This window comes from Camellia sinensis, chromosome 4 (assembly GCF_055761805.1).
Source record: "Camellia sinensis isolate YWXY chromosome 4, ASM5576180v1, whole genome shotgun sequence".
In the NCBI taxonomy this organism is placed as follows: domain Eukaryota; kingdom Viridiplantae; phylum Streptophyta; class Magnoliopsida; order Ericales; family Theaceae; genus Camellia; species Camellia sinensis.
The window spans coordinates 31444098-31468221 of NC_138964.1; the positions used below are offsets into that span (position 1 = coordinate 31444098).

General features: G+C 44.6%; 1 protein-coding gene across 24 annotated transcripts in view; it reads right to left on the minus strand.

Moving 5' to 3' along the window:
- Positions 1–2864: 2864 nt before the first annotated feature.
- The window catches only part of LOC145824542 (putative aarF domain-containing protein kinase At1g71810, chloroplastic), a 34166-nt gene continuing 12906 nt past the window's right edge, over positions 2865–24124 (minus strand). For 7 of the 24 annotated variants that reach the window (XR_014366288.1, XR_014366291.1, XR_014366287.1 and 4 more), the window contains 2 exons: positions 3909–3959; positions 2865–3259 (listed from right to left, as the gene is read on the minus strand). Coding sequence is in view for 12 of the 24 variants with exons in the window: in XM_082924556.1 (XP_082780682.1) it covers positions 3142–3259; positions 3909–3959 (169 nt within the window). In the remaining 12 variants the exon portion in view is untranslated. Of the gene's footprint in view, positions 3260–3908; positions 3960–5005; positions 5090–23575; positions 24108–24124 lie in introns of those variants that run through there. The other 17 variants (XR_014366290.1, XR_014366293.1, XR_014366295.1 and 14 more) reach the window with 7 other exon arrangements.

Consider the following 24124-nt stretch of genomic DNA (forward strand, 5'->3'; position numbering starts at 1 on the left):
CATAAACCAATTCATAACCCATTTCCATCTCATGACCACTACGTTCACGTTTCCTTTTAGTTTCCATTTCTTATCAATTTCACAATTTACATCAATGGCTCAGAACCTGGCCAACCACTTATATGAGATAGTGACTCATATTAAACATTTCTCATTATCACAATAGATAAACATACTAGTTGTATCAACATCTCAACAGGTGAGCATACAAGCTGTACCCACATTTCAACAGATATGCATATTAGCTATATCAACACTTCTAATGACAAGCATATGAGTTGTATCAACACTTCCAAGGATAAGCATATGAGCTATATCAACACATTATCTAACAAGCATATGAGCTGTATCAGTGGAGTCCATCTCCTATCTCCTCCCAAACAACATCCGGTTTAGAGGTCCATCCCCTATCTTCCCCTAAACCGTGGAGTACATCCCCTATCTCCTTCCACACACACACAATGCATATAAACACAAAGGTCATATACACAATCAATCAATACATAACGTTAATGTATTCTATCAACTGCCATACTCTATGACATATCCAATTGATTAGTTTTAGTTTGCGTAATCATCATGCATTGTCTACAACAATCAAAATTACCCTCCACCGGTAGCCCAAGCAATTATTTCTAAACAGATAATAAAAGCTCTAACAAATAAAATATCAATGTTTTCAAAAGTGAGCGATTTATAAATCCAACTCCATCATTTCACAACATAATGAGCCAATTTTCTTATTTCCAACTCAATTCCATAAGTTCACAATTTTCCCAAATTAATTATACCAATTAATTTTAAACAACAAATTAGGGCTTTTACCCCCAACTCTCGATATTAACCCAAAGGTTCCAATATCACCAACCAACAACAACATCATCATTTTGAAACCCAAAATACATATTACGAGCCCAAAATCATAAAACCCTCTTTAACACATTTTGAAACCCTAAGTCCCAAAATCAAGCATTTAAACAATAGGCTCAAAATCTAGGTTAAAACCCAAAATAGTGAGTAGGAATCCCTACCTCAAAAGATGAGACCCAAAGAAGAAGATGGTGAAAACGAAGTTGCTCCAAACCACGAGTTCCTCGGATCAAAAGATAGCCCTCGACGATCAACAACCTTTTTGTAAAGACCAAAGGTGAGGAAAACACCCTAGCTAGATCAATATCTAGAGAGAAGGCAAGGTTTTAGAGAGAGAGACTCTCAAATGGCCTTTTCGAAAAAGTAAGAGAGAGAAAGGATGAGAAAAAGTGATTTAAAACTGCCTCACAGCCAACTGATATACGGCATTCCCGCTCGAGCGGAAAACACAACGCTCGAGCGTCAAGAACAAAAACTAGGTCCGCTCGAGCGCAAAAGGACCCGCTCGAGCGCCAAGACACAAGAATAAAGTAAACCCGCTCGAGCGTGAAAACCAGTCCGCTCGAGTGTAGATTTCCCCTCCTAGAACTTACACCCAAAGGTACTACCCACTCGAGCGCCAAAGTACCCGCTCGAGCTCCACCGCTCAAGCGTAGAGAAACCCGCTCGAGCGTAAAAATCACACCTGCAGAAGTTTTGCAGGGACACGAAAATACTGGGAGTGTGCAATATTCGCTCGAGCGCACGAAGACCCGCTCGAGCGGACCTCCTAAAATCTGGGCAACAAAGAATTGAAACCAAAGCCAAACCAACCTCTAACAACTCTGCCCAATACATCCTAAAACTCAATCAAGTGGAATTATAGGATGACAACAACGTGGATACAACTACTATCATCACGGAACCGAGTCCGGAATACAACAGAACAGTAAAAGGACAACCGGGATCGCTGTATGATAGCTGATGAGCCTTATTTTGAAATAAAGGTAGTTGTTAAGTTGAGTAATGCGTGTTTTGGTTAGGGTTACCCTTGGGGCAAGTAGAGTTATACTTGTTGAATATGTATGGTTTCGGCAAGAACTACCTAACAAAAGTTTTGGTCTATTATTATGAGAGTTCCTTGATGGGGTGTGAAATTTGTGTTTTGGATGTAAAGTGTGATGATTGGCACTTAGTTATGAACAATATAACGTGTTGTCTCGAGAGTAAAAGTTATAGGTTTTGACCTCAGAGAGTTCACTTCAGACTCAAGGGTAAGTGAGTGAGAATGTGTGGAACCCCATGTAGGGGTGAATGGTATTGAGTTATTGTTATGTCTGGTGTTGAATGTGAAGAGTTGTTGAATGGGTAATGTATTTAAGTGGCTTGAGTGGTGTTGAGAAGGGATTGTGGCAGTTGTACCAAGAGACGGATTAGCAGAACCAATATTCTTAGGAAACCTTTAGGAAATTGCGGGCAATGTTAGGAGTTAATGGTATTGGTGTTTGGGTGCTTGGACATTGTGGGCATAGTTACGAGTTGAGTGTTTTCATCACTATAACAAAAAAGGTTTTTACGGCACGCAATGCATGCCGCAAAAACCCTTCTACGACGTACAGCGCGCGTCATATTATGACTAGTCATAGAAAGTCATTCACTTTTAACGACATACTTCGTACGCCGTTAAAAACTATTTAACGGCATATTTTATGCGTCGTTGTTACTTTTTCTATGACATGCTAGAGTACGTCGTTAAAAACTATTTAACGACGGATTTTGTGCGTCATTGTTACTTTTTCTATGACTTCTTTTTCATGCCGTTAATTGATGAGACAAATAACGACACTAATTGCACACCATAAAATATGTAATACAACGACTTATTATGTCTGTCATAGAATATGCAGTTTTTTTTATTTTAATAAATTCAGCAGGTTATATTTGACCAATTTTGTACAATCTAATAAATATTACAAACAAGCATCATAAAACATCAATCAACCACCAAAATATTGTTTGAAACATTAAAAGAAGCTATATCTATAAATTATAAACAATCAACAATTGTCTACACATTTCAAACATTCGAAAACTATATCCTTAAGTTCTAAACTGTACAAAAAGTTTAAACCATCCAAAACTATGCATATCTAAGTTTCTAAACATATCGACAACTATTAAGAGATTTTCTAAAATTACCGACAACAGTTCCTATAATAGTTGCAGCTGCAGCTGTAGCAAATCCACTTGCTCCTATCACATGAGTACCATATTTTCAATGTTGTTCCATATTCATACCTCCAAATCGCCACAGCTACTTGCTATTGCCTCTGCTATATCAAGGGGTCTCTTCAAGTCAGACGAGTATACAAGAGAGATCTTACACTTCATGGATAATCGATGAGCTATCCTACATGCCATGATAATAAATCCAAATTCAAAAAACAACACACACAAATAAAGCACACATATAAATGTGTTTAAGCTATTATCATGATCTGTCAAAATTTAAGCATGTAAACCAATATATTATCATGATCAGTCAAAGTATTCATCTTGCATAAAATTCATGTAGAATGATTTTGTTCAAATGCTTTCAAAAATAGACATCTTAAATGATTTTTTTTTTTGAATAGTAAAATAGGGGTTCTCCTGGGAGGCATCATCTTAAATGAGTGTTCATAAGCATCATTCCTATCTAGTCTATTTAATATTAAAAGGAAAAAAAAAAAGAAGCAATAATTGAGAAATCAAAATTCATAGACTTTGACAAGCTAAGTTTAAGAAAGCGAATCATTCTAAACCCCTGGAAACAGAAATATATGCCATAGAAACAATTTCAGTCAGAGTTGGTAGCCTTCCAAACCAGCAAGGCTGGAATGTGCCATAAAACTTTTCTTGAGCATATTATATGAAGAATTATGGCAAGAAAAAAAAGGAAACCTGAAGTTAATCAACAAGTCCAATCAAGAATAGGCCAAGAGAATTATCCGACTATCACAAACATTAATCCAACACATAGATAGGTATATGCATGCACTAGTACAAGAGAATGGTACCTTCGAATAACAAGAGAAAAATATGAAGGTATTTGGAATTTGAACTTGTACCTACAAAATAAAAGAAGCAAACATAATTCAAACATGGAAAGGCTCAAAAATAGTAACAAGGGCAACAGGTGTGTACTCCACAAGAAGATGAAAACCTCTTCTTTGAACAACAACAACGCTCTAAAAAATTTGCATCACACAATTTGCATGTTTTAAAACTTCAACATTTTACTGGCACCAAGACTTTGAATGTGTCAATGAAGATTTCATTTTCTATTATTCTATAATTCTTCTTTTTATATTGTTTGTTAAGGATTACATGGTCAACTAAGACATTCTTGCCCCAAGACGAACAACATAAACTTGGGAAGAGAACTAATGCAACATCATTTGACTATCTTAACGCTCATATAATTTTGTATTTGTGCATCCAACATTTCACAAGCACTATGCTTGTGAAAGGAATCATATGCACAGTGGACTACAAGTCTCATGTTCTTAACTCTTAAGAATATGTCTTCTTAATCTCAATTCTATGGACTTACCACATAAAATAACACAAAGAAAACATGATAATGAAACTTGCCCTTTAATTATTAATTAAATGAAAAGAGTCTTTTACAAAATTATCCCATCCATGTCTTCAAGATTGGCTTTTAGGGCACAACACTAACAAGAACTTCTACATGTAGTCATTATCATGGTTGCCACTACTTTGGTATCCTAGGGCTGGAAGCAGGTACTAGCCATTACCTATGGCACTCATGCTATTTTTTGTTCCTCTTTTGTTTTTTTGTCCTTTTGCTTCCATTGCCTCAGAGGAGTTCTCCTTAGTTCTTAGCATGTTGCTCTTTATCCTATATTCCTCTACGAAAAAAATGTATGGATGATCTTACTTAGGGATGTCACCATAGCCTCAGTAAAACCAAACAAATAGAGCATGTATCCTTCAAATGTTTACATTAGCTACCCTCATAAGGTCCAAAACAATACCCTGAACCGAAAGAAGAAAATTATCCACAAGAAACATCCAAGGTAGCACATGAACCTATTTGTTCAGTGCAGTGCTAAATTAAGTACAAATATATAACAGTGCATCAAAGCACCTTACATGGTGGTTCCCAAATTTCCTAGAAGATCTCCAAAGCTTATATTGTGGACACCTTTGGCAACAGCATTTTTGAACACTCCTACAGAGAAACTTCCTATATCAGTGTGGGGGCCGAATACATGGAAAAATCAGATGGTACGTACCATTGGAAGACTGATATTAATTGGCTATATCCTACGAGAGTTGGGAGCCGAATATAATATATGTGCCGAATAAGTGTAAGTCCTTAGGGCCGAATAAAAGAAAGGACAATGATTAAAAAGTAGGCCCTGGCCCCGAGGATCAAAAAGAGCAGGTATAAATACAGGAACAACGGTTGTAGAAAGGTATATAAGATCACTTCACAAAAATTAATAAAGAAGCTATCCTGAGTGTCTGAACTAACTTGTCTGTCGGAGTGCTAATTCCGACACCCCCGACCGGAGTGTTTGTATCTTTTTAGGTGACTAGCTGAGGATCACTAGCATCTCCCAGGATCTGAAGAGTATTTCTAAACCACTTCTCCACAATTGGCGCCGTCTGTGGGAATACTCAAATACATCCATGCCAGGCGTGACTGAAGATCCTCTGGTAGCCATTGACGAGACCGCACAGGGAGATGACCTCACTCCAGCAAATATGCTCGGAAAAGAAACCATCACTGCAAGACGCGCCTTGAACTTCGACTCACCAACGACGTCAGCGCACGAGACAATGCAGGCGATCATCGAACAAGCAAAGCAGAATGAACAAAGGCTAGAGAACATGATCACTGAAAATGAATGTCTCCGTCAAGATTTGGCCCTCGAAGTCGCAAAATCGAGAGAAGCCATGTGCCAAGATCCCGAACGACCCCCGAGGGCCGGTGGACAACGACCTCGAGCCCTTCCAAAGGATACCGATAACGACTCCAACTCATTAACCACAGAGCTCAACAAGAAGGGACGATCTGAAACTCCCAGCTCCTCTGAAAAGAGTCTACATACAAGGAACAAGCGCAGGAGGAGCCGTTCAGATGAAGAGGACCAGCACGATCCTTTTGTCCGACGGATTGCAAGGGCGACCCTGCCCAATAAGTTCAAAGCTCTGTCATTCACTCTCTACGATGGAAAATCAGACCCCACTGATCATATCCGTCACTACAAGCAGGCCATGACATTGCATGCAGACAACGAAGCCCTCATGTGCCGAATATTCCCCAGCAGACTAGGCCATTAGCTGTCAGGTGGTATTACAAGTTGGAGCCGGCCTCGATCAAAAGCTTCCATCAATTACAGAAATCCTTCAGGGCCAGGTTCATCACCAACGAGGTGCAACCGAAACAGGCCGACTCTCTCTAGGCTATACAGGTTCAGTCAGGAGAAACGCTCAGAGCGTATTCGGCGCGCTATTGGGAGTGCTTGAACCTCGTCGACGATGCTTGCAACGACTTTATGGCCATCACCACCTTCAAAATGGGACTACATCCTGACAGCCCTCTTCGCAGTTCCCTGACTAGAAGACCCCCCAAAACAGTCTGGGTGTTGATGAAGAAAGTTGAAGAGTATTGCAAAGTGAAAGATGATGCCTTGAGAATAAAAGCCGGCCAAATGTCCAACAAAACGGCACCCCCTGAAATTGCTCAACCAATAAGTTCCGCGCCACCTCCTAGCCCAGAGCCTCGGCAATGCGCTAAACGAGACAAAAGGCAGGATAATCGCCGATCAAGCGATCAATGCTCCCATCGGACGAATGAACAACCGCAAGTCGACAGCAGGCATTCGAGGCGTGCCGACAAGAAGTTCACAGAGTTGTCAGAACCAATTGCTGCAATAATGACCAAAGTCCAACACCTTCCATTCTTCAAATGGCCGTCAAAGATGGTGAGGCCACCCGACACGTAAAAGAGGGATAGGTGGTGTAATAACCCGACCCTCATATGTGTTTCTGGTATCATATCAATCCCACGTTCTGTGCATTCAAATGCTTATTGTGAAATTTTATGTGAAATTAAGATTAATTAAATGAATCCTATGATTAAGGATGCGCATCTGTTTGATAAGAAAAAATCTTTGTTATGATTGTAATGTTTGGATCGGAAATTGAGGGCCTTGGAAGCCTGATTATCCGAAATTGCTTTTGTATTTGGAATCATCGTAAATTTTACGTAATAAGAAGCATTTTTGTAATAACCCGACCCTCGTGTATGTTTTCTAATATATTTTCAAACCCTATTCTGTGTTTTTGAATGCTTGTTGTGAAATTCCATGAGAAATTGAGGCTAAGTAAGTAAACCCCATGTTTAAGGATATCCATCTGTTCAACAAGCGAAAATATCTGTTACATCTCTAAGTTAGAAGCAGAAATTGGAAGCCTTAGGGCCTTAATTAACTGAAATTGATTATATATATATGATCAGCATAATTTTTATGTAATATTGAGCATGTTTGGGAAATTTCAATTTCGGATGTTTGAACGATTGATTTTTGTCTTTATTCAATATATGTATATATATATATATATGTCTATGAGAAACCTCTTTGAAGAAGACTTAGGAATTTCTCATAAAACCCCATTGGGAGACAAGTGAAGGGAAGAGTGGAACAAGGAAGGATTGAGTGAGAGAAGACCTAGAGGGGAAACTTCAACAAGATTAGAGATTGAATAATCTAGAGAGAATTGGAAAGATCTAAGCTCAGAAGTAAGTTCTTTAGCTTCTCTAACTCCTCTCTTGAATTTGAGTGTGATTCCATCATAATTGTACAACCTGGACTTGGAACATGCTTTCAAATTGGATGATTTTCAACTATGTTGTCTATGCATATATGTGGAGAAATTATCTTTTGTTTCTCATGAGAATTATGAAGAATTCACCATGCATATATATGTGATGTTGAATGCATAAGAAAGTTTAGTTATGTTTGAGAATCAAGAATCTAGTTTATGTCTAGATTGATATGTATGTATTTGGAGATCCTATTAACATGAGTTTTAGGTTATGTTTTATTGATTAAACATGTTAATTTGAGCCTTGTGGAAGTATCCCAAAAGGATGTGATTTTGAAGCAAAATTCGGACTGAAATTGCAGAATCGCCGCGCGTGCGGGATTCATGGCCGCACGTGCGGGAGCCAATGGCCGCACGTGCGGGGGTTGTGGCCGCACGTGCGGGAGAAGAACAAATTTGGGGTTTTGATTCTGCCAAAAAGGCACGTGCGGGCCGCACGTGTGGGACCAGCCGCCGCACGTGCGGGGATCCCAGCCGCACGTGCGGCACATGTGGGAAAATACGAGTTTCTCTGTTTTGCGTGTTGAACCCTCGGATATTTTTAGAATTTGCATTTTATGCCTATTAACATGTGTAAAATTCATTCGAAGTGAATTGAACCAAGAGAGGATTTAACAAGGAGAAGTGAACTAATTTGTAAGTTTGAATGTGTGCAGGGCACACTACGGGAGGAACAAGCATGTCATCACAACACTGTGAGTAATAGTACGAAGACATACATTTTATTTATCATTGATAACTATTATCACTAACGCTTTGTTTCTTGTAAGTGTTACATGAACATTTATGATGATTGAAAGTCAATGTGAACGTTGAAAGATTGGCATACATCGGCATGACTTTGAAATGACTATGTTCTGTTAATAACGAATAATAATTCTCTGTTATTTATAAGCAAACCACGTCGTTTCTGAATGAATATATGGAATTATGTTCATCTTTAAACCAAGTATCTGTATGAAACTAAGATTATTCCATTGTGATACATATGGACCTAAGGTCGTTAAGAACCTATGACAAACATGCAAATGTGTAACATTCTTATGGGACTCACGTTAGGATGTGGGTTATTCTGTCCTTATTAAGCATATGGTAATGATATATGTGGCCTCAGTTAACAGTTGTTATTATTATTATTCAGTTGTCTGCGAGACACCTGTATTAATTTGTAACCAAGCTATGGGAAACTTATGGGCATTATTACATAATGGTATTCTACGAAAACTGGAATTATTTCTATTACTGTTCCAATTATGCTATGCTAAGACATGATATGATGATTCGGTCTTTAAGACTTATGAAATTCTGGTATGGAGCAAAGTGTTGTACGGAACTAAGTACTGCAATGCGAGTTACCTCTAGAATCCGTACGAGCCACCTCTTGAGTCCATACATATGTGAAAGTTATGAGGCCAATGGCCATTTTGTATGAAGTATGAAACAAAGTGTTGTACGGAACTAAGTGTTGCAATGCGAGTTACCTCTAGAATCCGTACGAGCCACCTCTTGAGTTCATACATGTAAGACAAGGGCTTTATGCCATTACATGGGCTTTATGCCATTACACGGGCTTTATGCCATTACATGGGCTTTATGCCAATCTGATAAGGGCTTATGCCATTCTGGTATGAAACAAAGTGCTACACGGAACTAAGTGCTACGACGTGAGTCACCTCTAGAATCTGTGTGAGACACCTCTTGGGTTCATATATCTCTATGTTCAAGGGCTTTTTATGCCATATGTTTCAAGGGCTTTAATGCCAATGTGTTTCAAGGGCTTTATGCTATTCTGATAAGGGATTCATGCCATTTTGTTAAGGGCTTCATGCCATTTTGTTAAGGATTTCATGTCGTTCTGTTAAGGGCTTAAAGCCACTGTGTTTAAGATTGGGGCCAAGGCCGTTCTGTAAAAGATACTTTAAGTATAAATGATTTTGAACATGACTATGCTATACAATGTTTAATGAAATCCGTATTTTGAGTTACGAAATGTTTCATATGATAAGTAATTTCTGAAATGAGAAAAATGCTATGAACTTCTGATATGTTTATGATATGATACACTTTCTGGATAATTTTCCCAAAATGCCTAGATGCACTATGAAACCCCGAATATTCAAGATATGACAAGTTTTCTGAAAAAGATACTTTGCTATGCATACAGAAATAAATAAACCATATGTTCTCTTTGTTGATAAATGCACGGATATGTATTATAATTCACGTTGAGCATTGAATTGTTATGTGCTATTATTCACTGAGCTTGACTCACTCTATTCTATGTTTGTTTCTGTAGGCACTCAACCTGGAGGTCAACCTTAACTTGTGGCTTTTGTTACCCAATTGTCAATCCCTGAGTATCTAAGTTCCTAGATGTTGATCGTTCAAGTTATGGAGTTTTGCTAAGTTTTTAATTTGTACCCTAAATGTCTGTTAAGATCGATGTATATGTATATGTATATGTATATGTACATAGCTGTCTTCAGATGCACGTCTCTGTATATTTATTTGCATTATGTAATTTGTGATCCTAGCATGGTAGTGGTAGCTCAATGGGTATTATGTTACGCTATTATATGTTAATATATGCTTCCGTTCAGGGCCCATAGGTTATATTCATCAGGTTTTATGTCCGTTTCTGAGGTGGTCATACCCAAACTTTTAGGGGCGAGTTTGAGATGTGACAGGCGGTGCGAATATCACAAAGATCACGGCCACGAAACGGAAAGTTGTTACGCATTAAAGGATCACCTAGAAGAACTGGTGCAAGACGGCCGACTGCAACAGTATGTGAGAAAGGGAAAGCCAACCCAGGCATTGGCCTTGAGGCAGGACTCACCTCCACTTGGCATGATCCATATGATCTACAGCCTGCCTGCACCCCCAACCGTGCACTTAAATCAGTCGCATCCAATCCCCCAAAAGCAACGTATTCCGACTGAATGGCCAAAAGAAGCTCCGACAATTACTTACAATGACTCCGATCTTAGCAACACAATAGCTTCCCACATCGATCCGTTGGTCATTAAATTATGCATAAATCGGTTCACCATTGAACGCATTCTCATAGACCCGGGGAGTACTTCAGAGGTTATGTATTACCAAACTTTCATCAAACTTGGCCTCAACGAGTCAGATCTGTCTCCGGCGCCTCACCCATTGTTCGGCTTTAATACGAATCCTGAATACCCGTTAGGGAAGATCATACTACCTGTTCGAGCGGGCCCCAGAACGGTCGAAGTTGAATTCCTGGTTGTAAAGCTCCCTTCGCCGTATAATGTCATCATGGGGCGAACCTGGATACATATTATGAAGGCCGTTCTAAGCACTTATCATCAGCTTGTGCGCTTCCCGACAGCCCATGGCATTGAAGAGATCCGTAACTCCCCCCAATCGGCACAAGTAGAGATTTAATGAAAACCCTATCACTGACCCGACCTGTGGGCTTTGATACTTGTATATATATCACTTCTACAATGCAAACCATTTTTCTTCGTGGCTCCATTCATTTCTCAACGCCCCCTTTGGTGTATGACACCTTAGGACCAATTAAAGTCTCCGGATTCGGAGCCCCCTTTGGTGCATGACACCTTAGGGCCGACTAAGTCTCCGGATTCGGAGCCCCCTTTGGTGTATGACACCTCAAGGCCGATTAAAGTCTCCGGATTCGGAACTCCTTTTGGTGCATGACACCTCAGGGCCGATTAAAGACTCCAGATTCGGAGCGCCCTTCGTGGATATCATAATTGGCCAAACTAAGTCTCCGGATTCAGAGCCCCCTTTGGTGCATGACACCTTAGGGCCGATTAAAGACTTCAGATTCGGAGCGCCCTTCGTAGATATCACGATTGGCCAAACTAAGTCTCCGGATTCGGAGCCCCCTTTGGTGCATGACACCTTAGGGCCGACTAAGTCTCCGGATTAGGAGCCCACTTTGGTGCATGACACCTCAGGGCCGATTAAAGTCTCCAGATTCGGAGACCCCTTTGGTGCATGACACCTCAGGGCTAATTAAAGGCTCCGGATTCGGAGCACCCTTCGTGGTTATCACGATTGGCCAAACTAAGTCTCCGGATTCGGAGCCCCCTTTGGTGGATATCACGATTGGTCAAACTAAGTCTCCAGATTCGGAGCTGCCTTTGGTGCATGACACCTTAGGGCCGATTAAAGTCTCCGGATTCGTAGCCCCCTTTGGTGCATGACACCATAGGGCCGATTAAAGTCTATGGATTCGGAGCGCCCTTCGTGGATATCACGATTGGCCAAACTAAGTCTCCGGATTCGGAGCCCTCTTTGGTGCATGACACCTCAGGGCCGATTAAAGTCTCCGGATTCAGAGCCCCCTTTGGTGCATGAAACCTTCGGGCCGATTAAAGACACTAGATTCGGAGGCCCCTTTGGTGCATGACACCTTAGGGCTGACTAAGTCTCCAGATTCGGAGCCCCTTTTGGTGCATGGCACCTTAGGGCCGATTAAAGTCTCCGGATTTGGAGCCCCCTTTGGTGCAAGAAACCTGAGGGTCGATTAAAGTCATCGGATTCCGCGCCCCCTTTGGTGCATGGCACCTTAGGGCCAATTAAGGACTCCGGATTCGGAACGCCCTTCGTGGATATCACGATTGACCAAACTAAGTCTCCGAATTTGGAGCCCCCTTTGGTGCATGACACCTCAGGGCCGATTAAAGACTCCAGATTCGGAGCGCCCTTCATGGATATCATGATTGGCCAAACAAAGCCTCCGGATTCGGAGCCCCCTTTGGTACATGACACCTTAGGGCCGATTAAAGACTCCGGATTCGGAGGGCCCTCGTGGATATCACGATTGGCCAAACTAAGTCTCCGGATTCGAAGCCCCCTTTAGTGTATGACACCTTAGGGTCGACTAAGTCTCCGGATTCGGAGCCCCCTTTGGTGCATGACACCTCAGGGCCGATTAAAGTATCTGGATTCTGAGCCCCCTTTGGTGCATGACACCTGAGGGCCGATTAAAGTCATTGGATTCCGCGCCCCATTGGTGCATGACACCTCAGGGCCGATTAAAGACTCCGGATTCAGTGCGCCCTTCGTGGATATCACGATTGGCCAAACTAAGTCTCCGGATTCGAAGCCCCCTTTGGTGCATGACACCTTAGGGCCGATTAAAGTCTCCGGATTCGTAGCCCCCTTTGGTGCATGACACCATAGGGCCGATTAAAGTCTCTGGATTCGGTGTGCCCTTCGTGGATATCACGATTGGCCATACTCATTTGGGAACAGGCTATTTTAGTAACTTTTTAGCTTTTTACGAAAAGATGTGCAGAAAAATAGAGAAGTGATGTGACTAGTTTTAGTTGGCTTTTTGGCTTTTTGGCTAAAATAGCCACTCCCCAAATGAGGCCTAAGTCTCCGGATTCGGAACTCCCTTTTGTGCATGACACCTCAGGGCCGATTAAAGTCTCCGAATTCGGAGCACCCTTTGGTGAATGACACCTCAGGGCCAATTAAAGACTTCAGATTCGGAGCCCCCTTTGGTGCATGACACCTTAGGGCTGACTAAGTCTCCAGATTCGGAGCCCCCATTGGTGCATGGCACCTTAGGGCCGATTAAAGTCTCCGGATTCGGAGCCCCTTTTGGTGCATGACACCTGAGGGCCGATTAAAGTCATCGGATTCCGCGCCCCCTTTGGTGCATGACACTTCAGGGCCGATTAAAGACTCTGGATTCGGAGCGCCATTCGTGGATATCACGATTGGCCAAACTAAGTCTCCGGATTCGGAGCCCCCTTTAGTGTATGACACCTCAGGGCCGATTAAAGTCTCCGGATTCGGAGCCCCTTCTGGTGCATGACACCTCAGGGCCGATTAAAAATTCCAGATTTGGAGCGCCCTTCGTGGATATCACGATTGGCCAAACTAAGTCTCTAGATTCGGAGCCCCCTTTGGTGCATGACACCTTAGGGCCGATTAAAGACTGCGGATTCGGAGGGTCCTCGTGGATATCACGATTGGCCAAACTAAGTCTCCGGATTCGAAGCCCCCTTTAGTGTATGACACCTTAGGGCCAACTAAGTGTCCGAATTCGGAGCCCCTTTGGTGCATGACACCTCAGGGCCGATTAAAGTCTCCGGATTCGGAGCCCCCTTTGGTGTATGAAACCTCAGGTCCGATTAAAGACTCCGGATTCGGAGCGCCTTCGTGGATATCACGATTGGCCAAACTAAGTCTCTGGATTCGGAGCCCCCTTTGGTGCATGACACCTTAGGGCCGACTAAGTCTCCGGATTCGGAGGCCCCTCTGGTGCATGACACCTCAGGGCCGATTAAAGACTCCGGATTCAGAGAGCCCTTCGTGGATATCACGATCGGCCAAACTAAGTCTCCGGATTCAGAGCCCCCTTTGGTGCATGACACCTTAGGGCCGATTAAAGACTCTAGATTCGGAGCGCCCTTCGTGGATATCACGATTGGCCAAACTAAGTCTTCGGATTCGGAGCCCCCTTTGGTGAATGACACCTTAGGGCCGACTAATTCTCCGGATTCGGAACCCCTTTTGGTGCATGGCACCTCCGGGCCGATAAAAGTCTCCAGATTCGGAGTCCCCTTCGGTGCATGACACCCCAGGGCCAATTAAAGGCTCCGGATTCGGAGCGCCCTTCGTGGTTATCACGATTGGCCAAACTAAGTCTTCGGAATCGAAGCCCCCTTTGGTGGATATCACGATTGGCCAAACTAAGTCTCCGGATTCAGAGCCCCCTTTGGTGTATGACACCTCTGAGCCGATTAAAGTCTCCAGATTTGGAGCCCCCTTCGGTGCATGGCACTTTAGGGCCGATTAAAGTCTCCGGATTCGGAGTCCCCTTTAGTGCATAACACCTTAGGGCTGACTAAGTCTCCGAATTCGGAGCCTCCTTTGGTGCATGGCACCTTAGGGCTGATTAAAGTCTCTGAATTCGGAGCCCCCTTTGGTGCATTACACCTGAGGGCCGATTAAGGTCATCAGATTCCGCGCCCCCTTTGGTGCATGACACCTCAGGGCCGATTAAAGACTCCGGATTCGGAGCGCCCTTCATGGATATCACGATTGGCCAAACTAAGTCTCCGGATTTGGAGCCCCCTTTGGTGCCTGACACCTTAGGGCCGATTAAAGTCTCCGGATTTGTAGAGCCATTTGGTGCATGACACCATAGGGCCGATTAAAGTCTCTGGATTCGGAGCGCCCTTCGCGGATATCACGATTGGCCAAACTAAGTCTCTGGATTCGGAGCCCCCTTTGGTGCATGACACCTCAGGGCCGATTAAAGTCTCCGAATTCGGAGCCCCCTTTGGTGCATGACACCTCAGGGCCAATTAAAGACTCCAGATTCGGAGCCCCCTTTAGTGCATGACACCTTAGGGCCGACTAAGTCTCCAGATTCGGAGCCCCCATTGGTGCATGGCACCTTAGGGCCGATTAAAGTCTCCGGATTCGGAGCCCCCTTTGGTGCATGACACTTGAGGGCCGATTAAAGTCATCGGATTCCGCGCCTCCTTTGGTGCATGACACCTCAGGGCCGATTAAAGACTCCGGATTCGGAGCGCCCTTCGTGGATATCACGATTGGCCAAACTAAGTCTCCGGATTCGGAGCCCCCTCTGGTGCATGACACCTTAGGGCCTATTAAAGTCTCCGGATTCATAGGCCCCTTTGGTGCATGACACCATAGGGCCGATTAAAGTCTCTGGATTCGGAGCGCCCTTCGCGGATATCACGATTGGCCAAACTAAGTCTCTGGATTCGGAACCCCCTTTGGTACATGACACCTCAGGGCCGATTAAAGTCTCCGAATTCGGAGCCCCCTTTGGTGCATGACACCTCAGGGCCAATTAAAGACTCCAGATTCGGAGCCCCCTTTGGTGCATGACACCTTAGGGCTGACTAAGTCTCCAGATTCGGAGCCCCCATTGGTGCATGGCACTTAGGGCCGATTAACGTCTCCGGATTCGGAGCCCCCTTTGGTGCATGACACCTGAGGGCCGATTAAAGTCATCGGATTCCGCGCCCCCTTTGGTGCATGACACCTCAGGGCCGATTAAAGAATCCGGATTCGGAGCGCCCTTCGTGGATATCACGATTGGCCAAACTAGGTCTCCGGATTCGGAGTCCCCTTTGGTGCATGACACCTTAGGGCCGATTAAAGTCTCTGAATTCGTAGCCCCCTTTGGTGCATGACACCATTGGGCCGATTAAAGTCTCTGGATTCGGAGTGCCATTCGTGGATATCACGATTGGCCAAACTAAGTCTCCGGATTCGGAGCCCACTTTGGTGCATGACACCTCAGGGCCGATTAAAGTCTCCAGATTCGGAGCCGTCTTTGGTGCATGACACCTCAGGGCCGATTAAAGACTCCAGATTCGGAGCGCCCTTTGGTGCATGACACCTTAGGGTCGATTAAAGATTCCGGATTCGGAGCACCCTTCGTGGATATCACGATTGGCCAAACTAAGTCTCCGGATTCGGAGCCCCCTTTGATGCATGACACCTTACGGCCGACTAAGTCTCCGGATTCGGAGCCCCCTTTGGTGCATGACACCTCAGGGCCTATTAAGGTCTCCGGATTCGGAGCCCCCTTTGGTGCATGACACCTTAGGGCCGATTAAAGACTCTAGATTCAGAGCGCCCTTTTGGTGCATGACACCTTAGGGCCGATTAAAGATTCCGGATTCGGAGCGCGCTTCGTGGATATCACGATTGGCCAAACTAAGTCTCCGGATTCGAAGCCCCCTTTGGTGCATGACACCTGAGGGCCGACTAAGTCTCCGGATTCGGAGCCCCTTTGGTGCATGACACCTCAGGGCCGATTAAAGTCTCCGGATTCGGAGCTCCCTTTGGTGCATGACACCTCAGGGCCGATTAAAGACTCCGGATTCCGAGCGCCCTTCGTGGATATCACGATTCGCAGAACTAAGTCTCCGGATTCGGAGCCCCCTTTGGTGCATGACACCTTAGGGCCGACTAAGTCTCCGGATTCGGAACCCCCTTTGGTGCATGACACCTTAGGGACGATTAAATTCTCCGGATTCGGAGCCCCCTTTGGTACATGACACCTCAGGGCCGATTAAAGTCTCTGGATTCGGAGCCCCCTTTGGTGCATGGCACCTTAGGGCCGGTTCAAGTGTCTGGATTCGGAGCCCCTTTGGTGCATGACACCTTTGGGCCGACTTAGTCTCCGGATTCGGAGCCCCCTTTGGTGCAGGACACCTTAGGGCTGATTAAAGTCTCTGGATTCGGAGCCCCCTTTGGTGCATGACACCTTAGGGCCGAATAAGACTCCGGATTCGGAGACCCTTTCGTGGATATCATGATTGGTCAAACTAAGTCTTCGGATTCAGAGCCCCCTTTGGTGCATGACACCTCCGGGCCGTTTAAAGTCTCCGGATTTGGAGCCCCCTTTGGTGCATAACACCTCAGGACCGATTAAAGTCTTCGGATTCGGAGCCCCGTTTGGTACATGACACCTCAGGGCTGATTAAAGTCTCCGGATTCGGAGCCCCCTTTGGTGCATGAGACCTTAAGGCCGACTAAGTCTCCGGATTCGGAGCCCCCTTTGGTGCATGGCACCTTAGGGTCGATTAAAGTCTCCGGATTCGGAGCCCCCTTTGGTGCATGACACCTTAAGGCCGACTAAGTCTCCGGATTCGGAGCCCCCTTTGGTGCATGGCACCTTAGGGCCGATTAAAGTCTCTGGATTCGAAGCCCCCTTTGGTGCATGACACCTTAGGGCCGACTAAGACTCCGGATTCAGAGCCCCCTTTGGTGCGTGACACCTAAGTGCTGATTTAGCCTCCGGATTCAGAGTGCCCTTTGGCACGAACAAAAGAAAACTCGCCAACATCAGAAATAGGGTGCTTAACTGAGCATATAAAAAATTCAGAATAAGATGCAAATAAGGTGCTTAACTAAGTATATAAAAAATTCAGAATAAGACGCAAATGTTCGAAATAAAGCTTTTTATTCGATCAAACAATTGTTACATAAACGCAACCCGCATTTGAGCATTACAATTTTTATTTAATCACACAGTTGTTACATAAACGCAACTTGCATTTGAGCATTACAATACCCATTTCCAAACTCAAAAGCTAAAAAAGGGAGAAGACGCATTGGTAAAGCGGCAGCGCCGAATCAACTCCCGTCACCCGAAAGTCCTCTGCGGTTTGCAATACCTTGAGCCAACTGTGCCCAAGTCCTCCCCTGATACCATTGACAATGTCAAGGCAAAGATCCAGGACAAGGAAGGATAAAAACCCAACGGTCGTTGCCTTTCCTTTCGGGGTGATTTGCTTCGACGACTTGAAGATTCATGCCAACTTTTGGGCGCCCTACTTCCCATACGGATGGGTCCTTTGCCGCGCTCCATGGCAACACCAAGATTGGCTGAACTCCAGTCACTAACTAACATCCCCACTTATCCCACCACACATGAGTGATTGTTTATCTACGCGAAGCGCCCACTCCTTTTATTTTCAATACTGGCAGCGATCTCGAGGCCCCAATCCCGAGGCGATTTCACTAACACTAAACTCCATGAGAAAAATGTCGGTTGACATTCGCCACGGCGTAGTTATCCAAACAACTTTTTGAAGCACGTACACTGGCCGAAAATCTAGGCCCCGAGCCGAGTTGAATTTGCCGCAGCCACTCTCCCCATTGGCTTTCGGCTTCCTCAAGTTACAATAGCCTCATTCAGGGATAAACGGCTATCACGTATGGGTCGACCCTGCCGATCAACGTTTATACATTCATTCAAACATGTACAGTAAAACGAAATGCATACATACCAAATACGAACTGCAACAAAATATTTATCATAGAACATTTTTTATTCGATAAAACAAGCAATATATCACATAGTTTTGAACGCGATCTGCGTTTCAACCTTACAATAAGTATACTTATACGGCATCACCCTCATCCTCACTCTTCTCGACTTCAAAAGCAGAAAACGAAAAATGTTTACTGCGGTAGAGTGGCGATGCTGAATCAATGCCCGACGCTTGAAGAGCTTCTGCGGCTTAAGATGCCTTGATCCAACCGTGCCTAAATCCACGATTTCACATCGGCAAACTTCTTCGGCAAGTTTTTCCTTGGTCTTTTCGATTCCAACTTTTCGGCCATAATGAAACCTTGCTCATTCGCGCTCCTCCTCGCGTTCTCCATTGCGAACATACTCGCCGTCTCACGATCGGCAAGCACAGAACTGATGAGCCGACTGGTAACCCTTTCTTCCATGATTGGGTTTCCGTGCCCGGCGAGTTGTGCCTGGGCCGCCTTGGTCTTCCTTAACTCGCGCTCTGCCGCCTCCGCTCAAGCCTCTAAACTTCGAATACGTTCCTCTTTCTTCTCCATTTCTCGGCGGGCAGCGCGCAACCGCATGCCGATTTCATAGGCAGTGTAAAGCCCCTTCACCGCCCCGTGAATGCCTTCGCGAAATACTTCATAGTCCTGACGACCTACCATTGATTGCTGAACCTCAGGAGGAAAAATTTGTCGAGCAAACTCGACCGCTACATTTGGGTCCCGAACGATCACGTCCGCGTCTGTCATGGGTCTATTCCCCACAAATATTGCAAAGCTTAATGGGCATGGATTCGAGTCAGATCCCTTCTCGACTCAAGGTTGAGAAGATCTGCCCTGCGACTGCTTGTCCCGCCTAGGCGACCTGCTTCGACGTCAAGGAGACAGACGCCTCTCTCGATCCCTGGAACTCCTACCCCCTGTGCGCGAAGGGTCACCACCTCGATGCATGTCTCCACCCAGCACAGCTAGCGTCCTCGCTTCCCCTCTGCTGTTAAAGAAAAGTCTGTTCGACATTCACACGATACCTTCAAAAGCTGGAGTCAGTTGTTTACTATATTTATAAAAGTTGTACCCGTAATCATTTATCCTTTACAGAGGCAGCACCCTCGAGGCAATTTCATTAATTGTGAAAACCTCAATCGCCCAATGCCGACTAGATAGACCCGCCAGCGCCCGAATGATCATGCACCGCCTAGGGCAAGGGTGTGATAGATTAATCAATCTATTCGGCTTAGGTGCCCCAGCCGGCTCATGAATCGACTTCAGAATTATCATGCGCCGCCTGGGGCAAGGACGTGATAGATTTATCAATACATTCAGTTTAAGTGCCCCAGCCGAATCATGAATCGACAACAAAACTAAGTTCGCCTCCTCCGGCGCCCGAATGATCATGCACTGCCTGGGGCAAGGGCAGATTAATCAATCTATTCGGCTTAGGTGCCCCAGCCGGCTCACGAATCGACTTCAGAATTATCATGCGCCGCCTGGGGCAAGGGCGTGATAAATTTATCAATACATTCGGCTTAAGTGCCCCAGCCGGCCCATGAATCGACAACAGAACTAAGTTCATCTCCTCCGGCGCCCGAATGATCATGCACCGCCTAGGGCAAGGGCAGAATAATCAATCTATTCGGATTAAATGCCCCAGCCGGCCCATAAGTCATTTCAGCATAATACCAACGAACTATTCGGCATACGAATGATAAGATTGCCATGATATTCAATCATAGAAAGGTCAACAGAGTAGTCATTCTAACAAAAGTAGTGAAAGGCAAACATTCTACACCAACATAACATCACAAACTGTGCATTAGTAGTGAAACAAGAAGATAATTTTCATTAATAAATTGAGCGCAGACAGTAGCCAATTTATACATGAAAACTACTCAGAACAAACAAAAGTCCTAAAAACAAAAACATACATTAAAAGGGAAAGTATTTCATAAAATTCGAAAGACTCCCAGATCAATCCTCAGGGTTAGACTCAAATGGCTCAGCGTCCACTTGCTCATAAGGAATTGGCGAGGCCAATGTAACCCCAGTGGCATCAAGGGGCTTGAGCCACCCATGTTTGAACCCCCGATTCTCGAACTTGGGGACTTCATCTACGTATTCTTTGAAGGCGGAGCCTTTTCCTGCTTCGAATGCGGCAGAAGCCTCAGATTCTGTCTTTTCCTTGGCTACCTTTAACTCTGCTAACTCAGTCTCCATCTTGTTAAGCGCCTCCTCGGCTAGCGTAAGCAATTCTTTGCTCGCGTTCGCCCTATCTTCGGCATCAGAACGGTGCTGATCGGTAGCCCGAGCCCTTTCCACTTCGGCATCGGCTCGCGCAGTCTCCATAGCGGTCCTCATCATCTCAAACTCGGCCCTTCTCTTTTGATCGACCACTTCTGACTACAAACGGTCAATCCTCTCAAGGGCATCATGTAGGCGGCGGCCCAAGTCGGCGATCCGGCCGACCGTCTGCAAAACGAGTTGGGATCGTTAGATGCCATAGGCAACCAAAATCAAAACAAGTCAAAGTTCACCTACCAAAAGGGCCGACTGCGCAGATAGGGCTATGGCCACCAAATTCGGCACGGCATGAAAGGATGCCTTATCAGCAGGTAGAGAGACTAACGCCGCCAGGCTCAAGGCTACCGCCGAATCGGTAATGATGGATACGTCAAAAGGAATCGGTGTGTCTCTAATCTTTGGCTGAACAATAAAAAGAACAACCACGTCCGATTCTTCTAAGCGAGGCCTTTTGTCGGCAAGACTATCTTCTGAACCGGTCTCTCCCTCGGCACTACGCTTCTTGCCCCGCTCTTCCGAAATCAACCGTTCATCAATGACCGGTTGTTCAACCTTTTTCGCTGTTTCGGCTGCAACAATCTTAGCCGGCTCTTCAATAACGGGTTCGGAAGACTCAACCAAGGCAGGTCCAGAACGGGCAGCCTCGGCCTTTTTTCGGGAAGCCATACGCTCGGCATTTTTCTTTCGAGCCATCTGTGTGAGGCTTTCCCCAGCCATACCTTCAAAAAAATCACCGGGTAAGTCTTCCAAACCTCCAAAAATATCTCCAAAAGAAAACTCCGCCCGACCCGAAGTGGACGGCGAGGTAGGCTGACTACGTCTGGCTGCCTCAAACACTGAGTTTAGGGCCTCGTCAACCTTTTTGGCCTCCTCGGTGAACTCTCTGTCTGGTTCGGCGACTACCTCTACCACCGGCTCGACATCTTGCCCCGAGTCAGAGGCTTCGAGACCAACTTGTCTGAGACCCTTGAAGCTAGGGAAGATAAGAGCCGCAAGCTGTCGATCACCTGATGGAACTGGAATATTGTCAGCGGCCGAAAAAGTAGTGTAAGTAGGCTCGTATCGAAGAAGTATGTGGGCCGCTCTCCCTTGCTTCTGTAAGTTTGGATGGCTGAAGTATCCGAGTGCAGTCACAACCTGCGCAAGGACCGCATCGTCGGTAGAAACCAGAATCTTCTTCAAATTACTGCCTGCAAAGGGAAAGGGTTAGACACCAGGGGAAAGCCGAGTAAAAGAAAAGTTCAGTAAACACAAGGAGACACACGGTAACTTGGTTCACCTCTCCGTCTGGGAATAGGGTCTAGGCGATCCTCGCCTTCGCCAAATTCCCAGTTCCCTCAGATATTGACCATTACGTCATCCACATGCTTGCCAGAACTGGCGAGCATGGTTACCAAATGATGGTCAGTATCCTTGGCCCTAAGAAAGTACTGCCCAAGCCGACCGGAAGATTTGGCTAAAGCATAGCAGTGCCGAATGGCCGGAATCCCAAGATCGATCCTGAGGCGCCAGTTTAACTCTACGATCTCCATTACGATTCAAAAAAAGTTCACGTTGGGCTGAGAAGGAATCAGACCCCAATAGCGGAGGACGGCCCTAAGGAATGGATGTAGGGGAAAACGGACCCCGCCCTTTGCAATGGATAGGAGAGGAAAGACGAATGAATTTTGATCCTCTCTCTCCATATCCAGAGTGTTGTCCGTCACTAGAGATAGATGAACATTGTCGGGGATAGAAAAGTGTCGCCGGAATTCGGAGACACGACCCTCAGAAAGGAGGTCTTTCAAGTGTTTGGCCATTTTCACGGGGAATAAAGGGTTCACCAAAATGAAAATAACAAACAAAAAGTAAGATTGCAAAGAAAAGAGAAGAAGACTTACGAGGAGCAAGGGAGACGAGGGTAGACGGAGAAAAGTTGCAGAGAATGCGAGTCAGAGAAGGGATATCTGTTGGCGGTCCAAGAGTCTCGAATGCTCGACGAACTGTGCATTCAAAAGGACTTAAATTTCAAATCACAATAAATGCGAGACGCACAATTAAGGCGGGAAAGCGTAATAATGAACGAAAAGGTGTGCGTATCCTGACATCTATATTGGGGTACGCGAAGCCGCCTGACCTATTTTAACCTTTCCAATTCAAGACCAAACACGCCAATTAACTTCTGTCAATGGAGAGTTTGAGGGGCAATTGTGGGGGCCGAATACATGGAAAAATCTAATGGTGCGTACCATTGGAAGACTGATATTAACCAGCTATATCCTATGAGAGTGGGGAGCCGAATATAATATATGTGTCGAATAAGTGTAAGTCCTTAGGGCCGAATAAAAGAAAGGACAATGATTAAAAAGTAGGCCCTGGCCCCGAGGATTAAAAAGTACAGGTATAAATACAGGAACAACAGTTGTAGAAAGGTATGTAAGAATCACTTCACAAAACTTAGTAAAGAAGCTATCCTGAGTGTCTGAACTAACTTGTTTGTCGGAGTGCTAATTCCGGCACCCCTAACCGGAGTGTTTGTATCTTTTCAAGTGACTAGCTGAGGATCACTAGCGTCTCCTAGGATCCGAAGAGTATTTCCAAACCACTTCTCCACAATCAATACTACCAGAGGCACAGAGTAAATATATTCCCACTAGAAATAAAATCAAAAAACAAAAAGTCTTCACTAATGTAAACTCCTCGTTTATAAACAATTATTGAAGACAAAAACTTGTTAATGCCTTTGTAACAGCATCCTTGTCTGCCGTTGGTGGAAGAAGCCTGTGGAGTTTATTAAGTAACCCAGTCATACAAATGCTATCATCTCTAAAATTAATTTTTTAAGCCATTGAAGGGAAAGATAATCATGATACCAAAGAGTGACAAAGTCCTTGGCCAAGGCATCATAATCACGATTTACAAGATGAAGACAAGCTTCAATAAAACCATCACGAAGTTCTTATTTGAATTCACCCATCATACCAAAATCTGGGGTAAAGATACAAAAGTTGGTTGTGTGATGTATAGAACATACTGATATAATACTTAGTTATCAAAAATAAGCACAACAATGCAATACTGATAAATGAAACGAAATAAAATCATAGCCAAGAAAGATGCAACAAGGATTTGCAAAAAAAAAAAAAAAAAAAAAAAAAAAACCAATCTAAGTGGTTGTAAGCAAAACATCACCCTAACCAAGCATTTTTTCCCTAAATTGGTGCAAAGCTAGTTCAATATTTTTATTGGCTTTCATAAGTTTTGCAAATTAATCCAATAA